The following is a 19,964-nucleotide window of genomic DNA, read 5'->3' as shown; positions in this document are numbered from 1 at the left end:
GGCTTGACACAGGTTGTTACAGTATCATTTACAGTGAAATGCTGTATAATGCATAGGTTAATCTTAACTTGGTAAAACGATGGATTTCTCGAGCTCTTTCTTGAGCGTATTTAGAATGAATTAGTGTGGTTTTCTGTATCCATTAAACTTACTCTTGCATATGTTGAAGAAATTTGTATTTATTATGATCTGTATATAATTATTACCTTAGCAACCAACATTTGCTGTTGATTTTCAATCTGCTGCTGTTGTCGGGCAGCCATATCTTGAAGTTCAGAAAGAGTGAGCTCAACACGTGGATTCCCAACCTGTAGAACACAAAATGTTACAATAATGTGTTGACATACATTGTGTTCTGACAATAGAAGCTAAATCCCCACTCCTCAGAGGAAGGCTAAAGCCTCCTCCCCAGCCCTCAGAGGAAGAATAATGACGGACACCTCTGAAAGAGTTAGGAACCTCAGAGCAGAAAGAAAGGACAGAGATCACGCACATACGAGGGACAGAAAAAGCAGAAAGTGGAAACAGAAAAACACTACAGGGACAAAAGAAAAAAGAGAAAAAAGCCCTTATATTAAATTTAACACTGCTCTGATAGGATGTTTTGTAGAATTGGTACACAGTACTGGTATGGCATGTGATAACACACATGCAAGCAGGTATTTTAGGTGGTAATTGGAATCTGGAGCTTCTTTCCTTTCTTAACGTTTTCAGTCTAACTGCCTTGGCAGCTTGAACTGGTGGTTAGCATTATTCACTAGTGCAGGACAAGACCACATGAGAACCCTTAGCTAAAGGCTGTCACTAAGTTCACATCCAAAGTCGGTGAAATTTCCTGGCAGATTGGAGCATTTAAGATAAGAATCTGTGAAAAACAGTCTGTACAAAGTGAAGCAAAGTAAGTTGACCCCCTTTGGATAAGTAAGTGGCTATTACTAAGCAAACTTTGAAAAGACAAGATATTAGTGGGGCTTTATCACTCCTTTTCCATTTCAAAACTAACAATTTACAAAATTGGGGTAGAGAGGCAATTACTGAAAATTATTTAAAATTTATATAATGCTGTGACAATGTGTGAGAACAAATATTATGTGTTTTTAAAGATGAATGCCTTGTTTCAGTATATTCATAGTTTTATCAACAAATATAATTTCAATCTATACATTACTTCAATTCAACCACATTTTTTACTATGCAATCACAAGAAAGAGTGCAGTGTTACAAGACAAATTCCAGAAGCTGACACTTGCCAAATATCTGCTTTGCTACTCAGAAAACCAAACCCCACAACCTTAGAACTGCATGGTTTAATCACAACTTTAGAATTTGCACAGAAAGAAAACAACAGCCTTTGAAAAATTATGCTGGAAAGCTGAAAAGTTCAGAAGAGACCAATATCTGTTTCGAAGTATTTACACTCAATTCAGTCAATTTATCAGATCAGTGTAAAAGCTGGACTACTGCATTGAAATAATTCAATAAACAATGTAGTATTTTCACCAAACTACATGACTAAACTATTAGTAAACCAAATTAAAATTACATTACTTCCTATCCCCGATATAGTCAATACTGCTGAAAAAGAAAAGAGAATTAGATGGTTTAGATATATTGATAAACAAAACTCTGTTTCAAATGAATGTTTACAAAATAGAATGAGGTACATTTTACAGACATACAAAGAAAGGAAATTAAAAAAGAAAGAAAAAAGAAAACCCCCAAGCACCTCCCCACCTCAATCAATCAAGAATCAGACTGTGGATCTGATCAGACCTGATCCTAGAGGAAAGCTGATTTAGGTTCTCTGCTTTTCTGGACCCACTCTACTGACTTCCAATGCAGTCCTGTAGTGATCTGATTTGACATGTCCCCTCTAATATCTGTACCTCACTTTAAGAAAAGTAAAGTTCTCCTCCAACGTCTTCTTGATACCAAAGTATCTCAGCCACTTTGAATGGCTTGTTTCACATTGCTACATCAAATTCCTACTTAAGTATTTATCAGTTCTCCAACCAATGCAAAACACAGAACTGTTTCTTTAAGCTTCAGTCAGGAAATGAAAATAATATTTGTTTTAAAGTAACTGGTTGGTTTTTTTTCCTACCTGAACTCCAATTAATATTTCATGTTTCTGCATACAATTATTCAGGTAAGATATGAACCTCAAGGTTAGTCACTAAAACGAGCCAGATTTGGAACACTAACTTTTAAAGCTGCTGCATCTTAGACACATGACATAGACATGCCGGGCTAAAATTTTTAGAGAAAGTTATTGTCCCTCTTTGAACATTTCCTACTGAACAAATTATGGAGCAAAATTATAATTCCTACTGGATACTACAACTGAAAATCCTCTTACTAGTCAACAATAATATTTATAGTAAAGAAGTAATTAAAAAAAACCCCTATGTATTTATTTACAGTTATAGCTATATAAAACAGTGGCACTAGAACAAAAGGTAAAATCCACCTGAAACACTAATTTTCTATTTCAACACTTTGTTAGTGAACACAGTGATAAAAAAAAAAAAAAGAAGATTGAATTTATTAGTGTGTACTTTTTTTTTATTAGCATGACTTGTGACAGACAAGAACCCTTCACAATATTCTTTAAGGCCAAATAACTTGTCCACGCTTCTGGTCACCAGCTAATAAATCAAAGAAAGAGATTATAATATTAATTACAGACTGAAAGGCACTAATTGGCTAAGAAAGTAAGGAAGCTTTTCCAAGTGTCATCCACAAACCAGAATGTGCTCACTTGAGACAAGAAAGTAACACAGAAAAACCAGATGCTGTTCCCAGAACACATTCAGGCTCTGCTGACTTCCTCTGACATGATCTTCTGCCAGAAAAACCTAAACCTCTACATCTGCTTCTGCTGAACTCTGTAGGTAATTCTTAAAAGGGGCTCAGAATGGCTTGAAGGCTTCCCTCTGGATGACTGATTTTAAAAAGTAAAAAAGGTGGGGAGGTAAATTGATAGTATTTTCTCAATACACATATGCTCTGTTTCAAAAATATAAAACTTGCATCAGACTACACAGTCTTCCCACGGCTTCCCTCCTTTCTGCTTTGATCATCAGTTTAAGTTAACAACATTGATAGCTCATTCTATTTCCAGTTGTAATTTTTAGTATAACACTGTCCGAGAGAGAGAGAGAGAGAGAGAGAGAGAGAGAGATGTTTTATTCTGCCAAGAAATCTTGTTAAAAATATATCCAGACTCAAAAAGGGGTATCTGTATAGGCGTTGTGCATATTTCAAGGTAAAAAAAGCCATTTCACCAGGTGAAAATTACAGAAAGTATATCTTATAATGCCTGAATAAAAAAGAAACACGTTATTTTGTATTATGTAAAATACAGAAGATTAATTGTAAGATAAATGCAAATATTAGCTCCTCCTTGAAGAAGCTATTAACTATTGTAAAATGTTCCATTTAGAAAGTGTAATGTCTAAAAACCTTTTATACAAGGCAAAGCACAGGAACATGGGAAACAGTGATAATTAACCATTTAAATATAAATGCTCTATGAGAAATCATTTAACATTTACCTCACTGAATACCATAAGTGTCCCTTTCACTTAAAATAACTACATTATACTTAGGAAAGAAAAGAAGAGGCAGCTGAGGAAAAAGTTTTAAACCTGTAACTTCACTCGCAGTTTGTTCTTTTTCATCCACATGGCAAAAGCAATAAACAGGCGAAGCAGAATTCCTCTTCAACATCAAATCAGTTATTTTCGGATAGACTGTTGCTGATTTCAGGTCTCCAAAACAGGATAGCATCATTTTTGAAACAGCATGAAAATCACTGAATCTTTCTCTTGCTGAGATCTAGTTGAATCAATTAGTTTAGAGCATTTCATAGTAGTTGAGCCTGCTTGTAATAATCTGTATGCAAACACCACCACTGAAAAAATTCAATCTCTGTCCTTCTTCAGAACCCCAGGTTATGAGAGGCAAAGAGAGTGCTACGTTTTCTCAGTTCTTTAATGAGGTGGTTGGTTTCTTGGATTCTTAAGTTTGTGCTGTTCATACTAGTTATTAACAATTTCATCCATGAAGTCACTCCTCTCATAACAAACATGAGCCTATCATATTTAAGGTCCAAACCTCCTCCTTTCTCCTGCAGCAAGAGAAACCTACCTCCTACAGAACTGCCTTCTGAAGGAGGTACTAAAAAGCCACTACAAATATCTACTCCTCCAGATTCCAAAGATTCATTTGCTACATGGTGATACATCAAAGCAGACAGTTTTGCTGAATTGTAAATTTCTTTTCATTGATTCACAGAAGCATTTACACATACAGGTGAACTCCTAAATAAAATGCTGCAGAGCAAACACTGCACTATTAAGCACTAAGGAAGTATTATCTATGTCACGAGATAAGAATACTTTACATCTATATTCCCTGATTTCCTAATATTGACAAGAACCTTTAAAAACTGTATTTCTTTTGTTTAGCATGCACTTTAAAAGGTCATGATGAAAGACCGAATTTATAATGAACTGGAGTTTCAGCTTCTGACATTACCCTCCTACTACAGCCTAATATTTTACCATTTGATGATTAATATTTTTGAGACAGGCGAGATGAATGGTACAGTAGTAATTAAATAGTTTGGGAACCAGTTTACAAGCAGCTTCAAACCAAGTCATACTTCAGGCATTTAATTAAGAGGAACCTCCTTTAATATTTAATTCTACACATTAATCTTGTTACTCTGAAAATTCATTTTCTTGTTCTTCCTTCCTTTCTTTCTGCCCTCACACTAGGCTGTTCTGTCTATCATCACATACTCCTCAGTCTACACGCTTCTGAGCTATTATGAAATGGCTTACTCATTGGCAACCCACAATAGTAAATGAAAAATTGCAACTGAACTCAAAATATTTCTTTGACAAGCAGAGTGTACTGTAGTCGAGACATGTAAGCAATAAGGACAGATTCCAGGGGTTTTTGCCTTTACTCCCGTGAGAAAACCATATTTAAGAGGAATCTAATTATGTCAATCTTAAAATAAAATACTCATGAGACTGACCTTCTGAAATAGATTATTTTTTAAAAGATAGCAATCAGGATGTGGCTTGATTTTATGCATTTCTTTGCCTCCATGTCTAAGCCATGAAGATACTTATTTTGGATCATTTTCTGAGTTTGCACTAGTGAGAACAGAAAGTTACTTTGAAAATAACAACGAAACATATACAAACTCACATCTGAGATTGTTATGATGTCAGAAATAAGAGATTATAGGAAAACAACAAATACTCAAAAGCTTTACAGGCCACCACAATGACTGGCAATCTCATGTTTAGGTTCAGCAACACCTAGCCACTCAAATAGCCAGTGTAAAGCATAATGTAACCAATTAATTGAAAAAGAAAACCAGAGCAGTACCATCGTTTCCTGCATGGTATCTCTTCAGATCTTTTTCTAGGTTTGCAAAAGCCACCATGTCATTAACTTTCCTTATCGATTCCTTCCCTCTTTTTAAGATAAGTGTTCACACCCATCTCCCACACAGTTCTTCTTCAGTTCCCTTCCCAATGCCCTGCACTAGAAAGTGTAGGTTGAAGTACCTCCAGTCGCCTGAAACTGGCCAAGCTCCACGTTCTATGCGTATTCTTGTACAATGAATCAGGTACAAAGAAGTCTCTCTTACTTGTTTTCTAGTTTTCTTCCTAGCATTCACCTCCATCACCTCTATCCCCACCCCCTCATTTACTACTTGTCTTTTTAGTACTTTGGTCCACCGTTCTTTCTTGTCACAGTCAGAGATGATTCTGAGGTTAAACCACCAATTGCCAAATTCCAACATAACCTAGGTAAAATGTAATCAACCACCGTGCAGGGAGGCGAGAAAGTCTTGTGTCTTAGCTTCTGCACTGGAGCCCAGAATGGGTGGTTCTGACTCTGGCCATCAAAAGGGTACCCAGAAAGTTTTTCTGCTTGCATCCTACTACTTTCAACCACCTATTAATTTACTGACAAGCCAACACAGAGCAGCTACTAAATATAATGCAGCATATATCCCACCCACAACCCAGCTACACTGTTTATTCTTTACATAGGCTGCCACTCTAAAATTGTAGTACACATAAGGAACATTTTGGCCACATGGCCTTTTCAGGAAAAAAAAAAAAAACAAAGCAAAAGCTATCCTTCTCTGAAGTTCTCCATACCCTGCTATCCAATAACATTTTTGATGGTAAAGGTAACCATATCCTCAGCCATAATAAATTAGAAAGAAAGCAGTCTTTGTGAAGGTTGGAAAAACACTAGCATATCAAAGGCAAGAGATAGGGGGGCAGGGGGACACCCCTCACCCCCCCAAAACAAAACCCCAACCCTCCCCAAATCCAGAGATTGAGGACAAGATCAGTGCTGAATTAGAGGCAGAAACTGCAATAGAGAGAGAGAGAAATCCATGAAGCAACTGGCTCATGACTTAAAGAATTTACTCTTCCATGTGGGATTCATTAATGAGGCACATGTCAAAAAGAAAACATCTTCACCAGCCTAATAGAGGAGGCCAGTAAAGGCCAGAAAGGTACTGCAAGTTGCTCCTGAGAAGGCTTAAAATGCCCACCTAGAAATGCAAAGTAACTACTCTGGTTTTACTACAGATGCTGAAAGACTCAGTCTTCCATAATCTATAGCAGTTCCTTCCTAGGGCAAATGAGGTAACACAAAATTTACCTCCAGATTAGAAATTTACCTTAGTAGAGCTGTCAAATCCCAGAAATCTATATAGCTACATGACAAACACAGAACTGACAGGTCTGGGACTAGGTATACAAGTATGTGGACAAAGGAAGTGAAGTGTATTACATAAATGAGCATTTTCCCAGAACAAAGCAGACTGCCAACCGTAAAATGACCGGAGGTTAGCTCGGAGCGCTCGCCAGCCAGTGAATTCCCAGCTGGGATCAGGGCTCTGACAATTCTCAGCCTCCCCAAATCAGGGAGCTCTCACCTCCATGGGCCATCCCCACATCTTCCTCTGTGCTGCCTTTCCAGCAGAGGGAAGAGCTACCACTCCGGCTGCACAACTACCAAATTGCCAGAGCAGGAAGGAAAAGAACAGTTTGCTTTGCCTGCTGATCCTAGCAAAAGATTTCCTAATTCTACCATGCTAACGTGGACAGGAGCAGCAGAAGCCCATCAGTCACGTGTAACTTTTCTGCTTTAAGCCTCATTCAAAGTAACATAGTTTAGGGGATGCTTTAATTAGCCCAGCTGGCAACTAAGCTTTAAATGTTGCTGGAAAGAATAGCCAGCACACACTTTGGGTACCTGTCCTCAGCACAACAGTAGTGATGGGGAAAACAAATGGAAGATACAGGAGTTTATTATACCAGTTCTGTATCAAATAGGTCTTATATGAAATGTGTATGTCCTCCTTGTGCTATCTGGGGACTACGACAGGAGAACACAAGATGGAGTATCCGCTGAAGATTATTGATTCTGACCTCCTTACATTTCTGAAACACACTGACCCTATGTACCATCAAATTTAAGAATTCTAATAGATTTTTAACACATTTTCCATAAAACCTAATCTTAGTGCCAGGCACAATGAAGACAACTTGGAAATCTTATGTGAAAACTCATACATAACACTATGACATTATTTCCAGTTTAATGGCTTTATCCACAGCTCTGCCTTGCATTTTTTTTTAATTGGGTCAGAAATATGCCGATAGCAGAAATCCATTTTAAAGAATCCAATGACAATAGCACGTGCCTTTTTTAGATTAATGGACATGAACAAGCTAATTAAACCCAGAAAAGGCAACCACAATTTTGGGAATTAAAGGAAAATATACCTAGCATGTGCTATCTCCTGATAATCAAATAATCTTGAAATTAACATTACAAAAGGAACCCGGTAACTTTACTTAGAAATTTATAATAAAAATGTTATTTTATTTATGCAAATACCTACATTAACAGTTTCTTAGAATAAACATGCTTCAAGTGTATCACGATTTGCTGAAAAAACTCACATTATCTATATTTGATAAAATGTTAGTATCTCCCATAAACTACACTACCTTGTTAGCAATTCCTCCAACTTGCTGATGCCAGTAAGTCACTTTATATAATAAAACGTTTAAAGTCTATTCAGCATAAGACACAGACTCCAGATTTCCTGTTTTCCCATATTGCTTTCTTAGAAATCTCACAAGTGAGGCTGTCCTCTATTTTGCACAGAACAGCTAAGAAAAGGCAGAATTTAACAAAAATCAAAACAATGTTAAAATAGGTTTTCAAAATTAGAAATGGATTTAAGCCTATATTGAACATCTGCTACATATAAAATAAACTGCTTATAAATAATTTCCACAATATAGGAAATTAGTATCTGGAACTCGTTTATTTAAAATACTACTTTCTTCCTTGTCCTTGCAGACACTTTTAAACAGCCACAGATATCTTAAGCATGTTCATCTTTAGTGTCAGCTAAAATACCTAGTAGCTGATTTGAATCAATGTATCAACCTCATACTCCTAACAAAAGTAAATTATCTTAAAAGAAATTATACATTCTTATAGAAATAACAGATCAGTTGTGCACAAAACAACTTCGGACCTGTTTACAATACCAACCCTTTCACTCCGAGTAATTTTGAGTAACAGATGTGTTACAATACATGTTGAAAACACACTGTCCAAGTGCCTTTAAAAATTGTCTTGGCACTTATTTTTCTGGGTCTTTTAGAAAAGCAACATCTTATTCTGATAGGCTAGCTAAGTATGGTTAAGATGCACTTATCGTTAGTATGAATAACATGTTTAGCATCAAATGTGCATTTATTCTTCCCTTAAGTAATTGTTTCAACGTGAAGGTTTTCTGCGGTGATGTAACACTGGTTTTATGAGAACAGTATAATAAAACATTTCCAAAACACAAATATACTGAAAATAAGTATACTGTAATTGAAAGGTATGTTGTGAAACTTAGTGTACAACTTGCACTTCCCATAAAACTTAAGTTGTTAAAAGCAAAAGTTGACCATGACATTTTGAAGTAACAAGCTTTTGATAAGGTCTTAAAAATGATAGCAAATACATCAAACAAAATCTGATTAACTAAGAATTTCAATTCAGAGATAAGGCATTACAAAACCCAAACTGCTCTGCATTCTGGTCATATGTTAATGAAATGCACAATCATTTAAATTAAAGTGCAAAACCTACACAGTATTTAAATAACATATCCACTAAAGTGTAAAACTAACTAATTTTGAAAAGTAATTAATTACCCGTTTGCTATTTTCCCATGTAATTGTAAGAGAACACAACTTTATTTTGCAGCACTGCCCATCAACTGTAAACATTTGCATCGCTTCAACATGCTTCAACTCCATGTTTCTGTTATTTTCTATCTACATTAATTGTTTAACTGTTTGCTGTGAACAAGCCAAATCAACAACTGTACACATCTTACGAGTTCCTGCATGGTTTTTTGGCTCAGTGCAATCAATAGGAGGTAGGATATTTTTTTAATCTTATTCCATATGAAATAAAGGTTTCCCCAAATTTTTTATCAATATGAAAAGCTGTCTCTCTGCATTCATCAACAACCAGCTAACGGAAAAGGCTAGTGGATTTTGCCAGCAGTAAAAGACCTAATCACGGCAAGATCAAGCCGGCTGTCAACTACAATCAGCTTGATTCATTGCACTTTTCATGTTCAATGGAAAATGTTGAGCAATACACGTTTCTTTCAGTTATCAGGTTAAACTGAAAATATAAGAATACAGACAATTTAGCTTTAAAGCCACATTTGTTCCATTTGTATTTTTGTAGTATTACCAACTCAGTGCAAAAACTGAATACCAAAAAGATCATGCAAATCATTACTTTTTGTACTTAATTTTACTGTTTAAAGTGACAGGAAACCATACCACCTGAAATGTAACAGTTTCTTTATTAACAGAGACTGCCTAAGATAAAAGGCAAACAGTAGTCAGAGTAGATACCACAGTCTTATGCAAATAACCTTTCCAGTGTTTGCTATATGCTTTTCCCTACACACTTCATCTTTTTCTTAAATATTGCACACACCAAGATGAATGCGTGAGCCAGTGAGAAAGCTAAAGCTAAAGCATGTGCGTAATAGACATAAATCATAAATCAAGAAGCTGCAAGTCAGAGAAGACTCCAGCAAGCCAACACCTAGACCTAAGGATTTTAAAATATTAAACATTGAAGAAAATATTAAACCCCATGAACAATTTATGTATCTAAAAATTATAATATTATGGAAGATAAAAACATAAAAAGCTGTAAGTTACCTTGTCAGACTCACGAATGGCATGCAAGTTCACGCTCTCTTCGTTCTTTCAAGAAAGTAATTCAAGCATGATTCAGTGCACTTACACAAGAGATCCAGCCAAATGGGTCTCCATAAGGACACTGAAGAACTGTATGTCCAAGCACAATACAGTGAATATTCCAGCTGCATAAAGAACAGGCTTATTTTTAGAAAGCAAGGAAAGGTATGAGCTGTAGAGTAAGATCATCCAGTAGGAATAAGAGAAGAAAAACAAGTTCAACTCCCTTGCTCCTAAATTAGCCAGAGGGACTTTCATTTTCTCCGCTTTGATCTGAGGAAGACTGCAGGGGAAACAAACCTAACAACAATTGGATCTGGAGGCAGCTGCAGAGACAATAGAGAAATGGAAAGGTTCACTTGCCTGGGAAAAACATGTGGCTGGGAAATAGGTATGCTATGTGTCCAAAGCCTAGATGGACAGGAAACTAAATGAACAAGTCAGTGAACATGGAAAGGTGTGTCAGAGAAAGGAGGCCACAGCAGCACTGTGCAAGAAAAACCACAGGGACTGTGGAAAAGATGAGAGGAAATACTAATCTGCAGATGACACAGCTACATAAAAGAGAGAACTCTAAAGGTGGCCTGAAAAGGAATAGTTGGCCTTTTAAGTACCAGAAGAGTCTCCTGCTCAGACCTGAAAGCTGCTCAGAGAGGCAGAGGGACAGTCTAAACTCCAAAGCTTTGACAATCAAGCTCTTAGAGCTCTGCACTGACACAGTGAATTTCATAATCTGTCTCCTGTGAGGAACTACAGAAGTAAAGGACAACTCCCATCTTCCTTACAAAAAAGTAATATTAAAATATTTGGTTTAACTAAAACCGATACTAATGTGACTGCAAAAGGATAACTGTGACAAAAGCCATTGAAGTTTACAGTGCCTGTGTAAGGATTGTGAAAGCAGAGCAATACTTCATGAAAAATAACAAATGAACTTTTAAAGTAATGTTTACTTTATGAGCTAATGTGTATAATGTTATGCGTCAGCTGAAGCACTCATTTATTCTAAACTATTCCACCTTTATATAAGGGCCAAGCAACTCAGGATCTCTATGTGCAATGACAACTGGGGGCAATTCTCCACATGCCTCATTTACTTAGAAATCTAGGCAACAGAGTGAATTGTATTGCTCCATGTTCACAATACAAATATATGAAAGTACCATAGTTAGAGGTTAAACAAACGGACAGGACTTCTCATCGTCCCCATCCCATGGACATCTGCAACTAAGTATTGCTGTAAAACTGCAAAGCCATGCCTGAGTAAAATCAGACCTGTAAAAGTGGAAACTAAGGGTGTAGATGAGTAAATGGTGTGGTTTAGGACTTTCCTCCTCATCTTTGTTCCCTGTAACTGGTTGAGCAGAACCACCTTTGATGCCCAGAAGAAGAGCAGAACTACAAAGTCTGTATACTACAAGTGAGTGTGTGTAAGTGTCTGTATACTACAAATCTGTATACCGTGAGTATCTCTCATATACATAGCCCTCTAGATAGATATTTGGTATCTAGAGCAAGAGAGATTAAAAATTACATAAATACATGGAGAAAACACGGAGGAAAACAGTCCTTTCACTATGTTCCAAGCATGTTCCCTGTTCCCAATTAGTCAAACAATCTTTAGACTCCTCAAAACAAATGACGTCAGATATTAAGAGCTAATATTAGTCATAAACTAATACTATCATAATTAAAATTATAACAGGAAAATGATCACTGAATAAGTGTGATGAAACTTATGAAATTATTCTTATAAAATGTAAGCATCTAGTAACTTTGTCCATTATGGATTGAAATATATTTGAGATTGCACAGAACATGTCAAAACACTGTTCATGACATTCCAAATCTAAGAATGATGCGATTCTACCTAAAAAGTTTACAAGAAGCCTCAGAGTGAGGAATGAGGTCAGGACCATTTGAATTCCCTTCAGTTTCACAGAAGTTCTTTCTATGAGATCACATAGTTATTAGTCTTGCAGACACGTTACCCTACATAACTATACTTTACTGAGCTGTGAAGAGACTGGGATTTCTAGTCCAGCAAGAATTCAAAAGCTATTTGTATGCATTAAAATTAGCTTTAGACTGTAATTTTTTTTAACTTCCTAATTTAATTTTTTTTCCCTTAAGTCCTTTAGTTGGATTATTTTTCTATTTTTTGAAGAGCAAGATACTGTCAGCTGTCTGGAAAATGCTTCAGACAAACTTAACGAAGAACGCTATCAGTCTGAGGAGAATCGAAACTCTATTAAGCTGACCCAGGGGTTTAACTAGAAATCTGACGGTGCAGAAGGCTGCTATAGGGACAGCAAGGCTCCTCTCTCTGACAGGTAAAAATAATTTTAGGAATGTATGTCTTAGACAAGGGAACACCCTTGACTGTAAAAAAGCAGCAGATACAATCATTTTTGTCTCCTTAACAAAAGCAACAGAGAAGGTTGCAGCAGAAAAATAGGAAAACTTGGATTTGACTTAATTACCAGGTTTTTTACATAGTCCAAGTGCTCCAGGAAGCCTGCAAGCAAATGTCTTCAGAAAAAAACTTCTTCTCCGCACACTGTTAGAATTCCTTGTGCCTAAATTTTTTTATCATCTTTTAATGGAATTATTTCCTTAGACTTTGCTGACCCGTGAAAGAACCTAGATTTCCAAGACTGACATCGCTATTTGTTCATTTTAAACAAGTTTGATTAAAACCTGTCTTATGTGAATGGCAGCCTCTTCCCCATACATTGTTACGTGTTACAAACAGACAGTACTTAATACTTAAAAGCTTATATTAAATTGAATTTGCAGCTCAGGTCTGAAGAACAATTTCTATTCCAGACTAAGCTCTTTATCCTTCAATATTCCAAATTAGAAACTTCAAGCAAGTACATATAATGTGTTTCTCATCTCTTGAGGCTACTACTTCTGTTAAAAATTTAACTTGTTTGCCTTTTTCCTGACAATTACATTTTGTCATATCTTTGCCTGACAGGCTAAGGAAACCTTTAAGTATTTTGCCTGTCCAAGTATACTTGTAAAACCCCCCCATTCAGCCATCTTTGAAACTTCTTTATCATACACCTTTTAGAACACATTTTTAAAAATTGTCATATCAGAACAAATATATGACAAAATGTATAGTAGATATTAAATGCCTTTTTATCTGATCACACTTGTACGGATCAAATAATTAAAACTAATGAAAAACATACAATTCTACTCAAGGATTTTGGCACCACATGTAAATCCATATAAACTCTAAGCCTAGAATTTGACAAGCCATACCACAGAAACTCGAAAGCAGTTTAGCTTTACTATTGTCATGATGGAATGGGATACAGAGACTGACTGCATCAGATGGCTATCTACTCTCCATCAGCAACCATACGCTCTCCTAAGTTAAATCAGTACTATTAAAAACTGCTTTGCGTGTACAGATATGTAGAAGTTTTAACCTACCTGATAATGGAATTTCCCTGAGCAATTCCCCCAGCATGCAAGTATGAGTCTCCTGATGCCAAACCAGTTGGACTACCTGTTGTAAAAGTTTTGCTAAAAGCCTGATCTGAGCCACTTTAACAGAAATAGTGAAGCTCAGTTCTGTTATCTAATCAGCACAGAATTTTAATTCTCAACTCTATCTACTGGTCACAGCTTCAAGACCAAGAAATTTTCCAGGAGTGTGATTCTCCTGTTTGGGATGATGGTGAAGTTTTCTTCCTCTACATGAGTTTCTTTTACACTAAAGCTAACACAAATTTCATAGTGAGAGATAAAATCAGCTTCCACTTTCTATTTCTTGGCAAAGGCTTCAGTCAATATCCATCGAGAAAAAAGCTTATTGATATCAGACTCTCCAAATTGGGGCAGCAATTTTAATATTAGAAACAGTAAAAATAAGTTAAAGATAGAATGGTACACTAGACCACAAACTGACATTTTACTCTTCCCCAAGTAAATTACCAAGTAGAAAAATAATTTAAACCAAGCAACCACAGCAAACGAGTACTGTCTTCATGTACAGACTGTTTTCATTACACTAATCTACTTCTATTTAGTCCAATAGACTTTACTTCCACCATGTTCCTGTACCCCACCCTTTTTTTCCTCCTGAGCTGCATCCTCTTTCTTGTTCTCTCATCTCCAAGAAGTTTCTCAGTTATCTGATTACCTTTTCATCTGGACAACTGTCATCATCCGGTCAGTCCTCTTTCTGGGACTTCCTTTAAGTACACCTCTGATCCACTTTTTCTATTGATGACTGGTAGCTGCACATGACTGGTGGCTCCCCACTCCCTCTCCTGTCTACCACTGACCTCCAGTGGTTACAATTATATTTGCTCTGTCTGTGTTTTCAGACCGCTGCTGCTTGCATGGAATGAAGCTTGGATCATGCTAGGACATCTGGAAGCAAACAAGACCCAGCATTCTATGACCACTGTTTCTTCGCCACTGATCACAGAATCAAATAATAATATAGGTAGAAAGGAGCCTCTGGAAGTCAACCAGTTCAATAACCCCTGCTCAGAGCAGTTCAGACTGCTCAGGACGTTGTTCAGCTAGATCGAAATTCCATGGACTCCCAACAGTCTGTTCCAATGCCCGTTACTCTCACTGAGGAAACATTCTTCCCAATATTTAATTAGAATTTCTCTTGATACAACTTGTGTTCAAATCCAACTGGCTCACACATGCAAAAGAAAGGAAGAGGAGGAAGAGGCAGCTATTCTCAGAGAAGAGAATTCCTCTTCAGACACTGTCCAATCTCCCTGGCAAAGGGAAATGTTTAGTTATGTAAATCTTATCTCTACATATCTATACCTTTGTGTAGTGGCGGAAAGAGATCAGGCCCTGATTATAGCATAATTCCACTTCCAAGGAGGAAAGTTGTAAACAAAAGCAAACCCCAAAAGGTCACCTCAGAAATAAGAGAACTTGCCAATTTACAAAATCTCACATAGTTCTTCCTTTAGACTTTGTTAAGCAGAATGCAAAGCTCTCAGATGAGCACTTACAGATAAGTAGTCTTTTTACAACAATGCATGTTTCACTGTTTGAAGAGACCTAGCCTATTTTTAACATTAAATCTTTATTTGGAAGATAATCTAAGGAAATTTAGGCATTTATATAATGTGATTTTAAGCTAACCATTATTTAAATAATTGTACATATCATTTCAAAGAACAAAAAAATCCTACTACATAAGCAAAATGCCAATTAATAGAATTATCCAAATTGAATTCCAGACAGATTTCCCATCATTTTTCCCAAGACTATTGATATGAACATTAAAGCAAACATTCATCTTAGTTTTCTATGCACGTCACACTTTCAGCTCCATCCAGATATTAAGTAAAAATCAATTATTTCATCATTAGAGCAGTACACATAATAAAAATATACCTGAATGCAGAATATTTGGTAAGATTTGAGCTGTCTTCAATGTTCCATTGGTTTGTATTGATTTTAGGGCTAGTCTAACATTCAGCATGCCAGTAACAATGAATAAGCCTAATGCATTATGTAAGCGTAAGCTGATTAAATCCTTGATCCTGAAGTCACCTCTTTTTCCCCCTCCCCCTCTGATTTAAAACTTGGCACAACTGAAAAATCTTAGTTTTATACACTTTCAAAACCTAATTTGTACCATTTTTGGCATAAAACCCACCACAATTTACATTAATACAACCCTTTCAGGTTTTAGTCTTTCTTGTGTTTTAATAATTTCCTAAACCTGGTAAAAGTCCATTTTAAAGGGATCCGTTCCCTAATAAATTTTAATTTTGTCGCCAAACTTTTGCATATTTTTAAAAATATATACTGAATGGCACAAAGGTAGCAGTGTTATTCAAGTTACCAGGTCTGAGCTTTACCCATAAAAATGAACAGCAAATTGAACTAAATACAAAGCCATGCTATCATAAACATTAGTGGTGCTGAGAAGTGAGATTGTAAGGCATACTGCACATGCCAGTCCTAATTTCCAAAGATATTATGTCTAATGAAGTATATGTGTTACAACTTACATGGAGAAATAGATTAGGGGAGGTCATGAAAGGGTTATGTTCCCCTAGCACGTTATAGTGCTATGATCTCACTACATTGTCAATATGACAATAGAAGCAGGATAAACGGATCCATGCAGCAGAGGACATCAGCTACTGTTCTCTACAGAAAAGGAACGTAGAAAGCAATACATGATTAACTATTTTGAATAGGGAAAAAAATTCCTTCCACTAGGCCCACATGCCATACACAAAACAAGCTGCAAACTGACTGAACAACTTTTTTGCTGCGTATTTGTGTGTGTGTGAATTTTAGATGCCAATTATCAGGCAATATACAACCACAGAATTGTTTAATCTGCACAATTATTTTTAACATTTTAGTTCTTTTTTTCCTTAAGACATCTCAGCTTGAAAAACCTGATCTGTTTGCTTTTAAACTTCTTTAAGCATTATTTTACCTTGAGAAAGAGCCCTATGCCTATTTGGAAATCCACAGTGCTTCACAGAGACAATACAACTATGAATTGGTGAGCTCAAATCTTTTTATTGAAATTTTAAAATATTTAAAAATAGTCAACTATAGCTATAGTGCCTCAGTAAAGGCAGCAGAATGGCCCTGAGCAAATGAGAGCAGAATATGCTCTGTAGAGTCTTCATAACTATTGAGGATGAAAAGACAGAGTAGAAAGTGAAGTGAGTTTCAGCTCAGGAGTAGAAGGTTTTTAAGCCATGGTAATTTTGAAAGAGATGTACTACATTTTACTTGTAAAAGAGAGAATGTTCAAGCCAGGATTCACCGAATGTTACCAACGAAGTTACCTATACTATGTATTGTTTATTTTAAATTAGAAACCTAGTAACATTTTAGTAAAAAAATGAAAAGCATAGATATGAACCATAAAGAACAGTATAAAGAGGTGGCCCTGAGGGGTATGCAACCTCTTCTACCAGCATCTGAAAACATCCCAATCCATAGATACATTTTCGTATTTTAACATATGAGGCTATGTCATGAATCAATACCAGTGAGATAAATCAAATAAGAAAAGATGTCTGGACAGGCAATACTATGAAAGAATAATGTAGCTGGATTTTTATTCACACAGGATGAGTAAAACAGAGGAAGACAGATAAGAAAATGCAGTAATTAATAAGACTCTGGGGGCTTCTCATGTCACATAAGTGAATATCTTTCTAGCCAGAAAATTTAGAGTAGTTAATGAAAAAGCCATATTCTCCCATTCACTTTATAACAAAACCAAACAAACAAACAAAACAGAACAAGGTCTACACATTTTCCACCAGTTCCCACCATAACAGATCTTGAAAAATAAGAATTTTAAAAACATCAAATATTTGAGTGGAATTGATCCAGAACCTTTAGGATTTATTACATACCCCATTCTCTGCACGTTTTTCCACAGGTATATTTATGCCATTTCTTTGATTTTGGGCTTGACGTCCACCTAAAAGTAAAGTATCACTCTTAGTGCAAAATTCAGTTTTCAACACAAATGGTTTTCACACTTGAATCTGTTCTTTCCAAGAATTTTTATATAAAGCTTTTACCTGTGAATTTTTATTCTGCCAGTTCCAAGTCTTTCTTATTAGGTTATTCTTTGTAAGCAGTGGAGTCAGCAAAAATAAAGCATTTACTTCAGAGAATTCCTCTGTTAAACGTACAGACATGCAGCTCTACTTTTCTGATTTGTGTTTAGGCAATGATGTCATGAAAGGGAATGTACCGAGCACGACTACCAAAGTTTCATATTTCTGTGTCCACAAGAAGCAGTAGCTTCAATTGAATACACTATAAATTAATATAGTAGAGGAAGGTTTTCTAATGCCTTATAAGCAACTTTAATCTACAAATTGATCCTTAGGTCAATGATTAATTAAAAAGCCTTGCATGCATGGTTCAGAAGCAAGATTTTCCTTCTACATGAAACACTGTGGCTTCAGTCATATCTTAAATTTCTTAACATACTTTAAATTCGTATTGCCCAAAGGATGACTGAGTATTTTACAACGTACCTAATTAATACAAAAATCCCTCACACATTATTGGGCCTGCTACTTCTGGCATTCAAAGCAACCAGGAACCACTTAGAAATATGAAAAGAAACCCCAGCTCAAAGCAATAAGGACTCAGCCAAGACTTGAAATTCAGTTGTTAGAAGTAGTCAGATTAGTTGAATGAGTAAGGATAATCTGAGCATGCAAATATATATCTCACTTCGAGATACCTTTCCTATCCTTCAGACAGTCTGACAGACATTAAGTATATAATGCACAGCCTCAAAAGTCTTCTCATAAGTTAAGTACAGTCTATACTAGGTAGATCAGAAAACTGAAATCCTTCAATTTTTTTATTCCAGTCTTTTAAGAAAACCCCACTTAATAGGGCACTGATTTATATAAACACTTTTCCTATAGAACCAAGCAGACCAGAGATTTTTCAAGGTGTGAATTATCACCACTATTAAATATATCTACATGAAATTCTGAGAAAGTAAAGCCACTGAGACCTCTGCCAATGACGTCTATAAAATAGATTTTAGTTTTTAAAGGAGACAAAGTAGTTTACTGGGTCTTTTCTCTGGGGCAAATGAAGGAGAACAGGAGGTCAAAAAGAACAATCCCACCCTCTCAAAATGCAGGGACTTTCTCTCAACAAGAAAAAAAAAATGCATTAAGCCTCTAATACCCACCAACATTTTTGGATGAGTATTAAGCAGAATAGAAGCCAATCTTGCTACAAAAATATTACTCAACAGACTGGTAGAAATTATTCTAGAGAAAGGAATTTGAGAACATGAATAAATCTGCCACTGAGGAAGGTTCAAAATCGTTTTGGTATAAGGAAGTTGTATTATATATATCTACTGAAGTTCACTGAAGGAACTGATAATCAAACTCACTTCAGAAATCTTTTAAATACGTTTAGGTGACAACACTAGGGGATAAGTGTACTTACTTTGTTCATTACTTTCAGCTGGTGATTCCTCATGACGAAGAAAAAATTTTACCTCTTCCCTGCGGGGACCCCATTTCTGTAGGTGGTCATACATCATGTGATCAAAGGGTATGGGACGTTCTAAAAGTACAAGACCAAAAAACTTAACACAACTATTTTAAATTCAGCAAAGTTTTACAGAACTCTCATTAAGAATCAGAATGTCCTTCTTGGTAGCAATTCACTCTATCCAACGTATTCTGTCTTCCACAAAGTCAAAGAAACAGGCACCAAAAGACAATAGTTGCACTGTATTAAAAGCTAGCCTGTTATTGTAACATAGCTCACTGCTCAATCACAGAACATAACCTGTTTGCCAAACCATACAAAAGATACCAGTGTTTAGAAACCCTAATTTAGGAATTCTTCATCACACCCTTTTCCACAATGCTGATCTTTGCACCTTTGCTCCCCATCACCACCAGATGGATATTTTGTTCCGTTATTAAAATGATTCATTCAATTTGAACCTCCATGTTTCCACTCAGATTAAAAGCCTTATCATTACATTGACATTTCATCTCCTAAGAACTTGAGCAGGTGCTCCCACTCCAACACACTATGCCATACATTAACTTCTAGTATATGTGGAAT

At 36.1% G+C, this 19,964-nt stretch overlaps 1 protein-coding gene across 6 annotated transcripts in view; it reads right to left on the bottom strand.

Annotated features, from left to right (window-relative positions):
• PPP1R13B (protein phosphatase 1 regulatory subunit 13B) overlaps positions 1-19,964 on the bottom strand; it is a 72,728-nt gene that overhangs the window by 19,054 nt on the left and 33,710 nt on the right. For all 6 annotated transcript variants that reach the window (XM_075029729.1, XM_075029723.1, XM_075029726.1 and 3 more), the window contains exons 3-5: positions 19,332-19,451; positions 17,753-17,820; positions 207-308 (exon numbers count right to left, since the gene is read on the bottom strand). In XM_075029729.1, the coding sequence (XP_074885830.1) occupies positions 207-308; positions 17,753-17,820; positions 19,332-19,451 (290 nt within the window). The remainder of the gene's footprint in view (positions 1-206; positions 309-17,752; positions 17,821-19,331; positions 19,452-19,964) is intronic.

This window comes from Buteo buteo, chromosome 6, assembly GCF_964188355.1.
Source record: "Buteo buteo chromosome 6, bButBut1.hap1.1, whole genome shotgun sequence".
Taxonomy (NCBI): domain Eukaryota; kingdom Metazoa; phylum Chordata; class Aves; order Accipitriformes; family Accipitridae; genus Buteo; species Buteo buteo.
The sequence above is the reverse complement of the archived record's forward strand: the minus strand, read 5'-3'. Positions and strand labels throughout refer to the sequence as shown.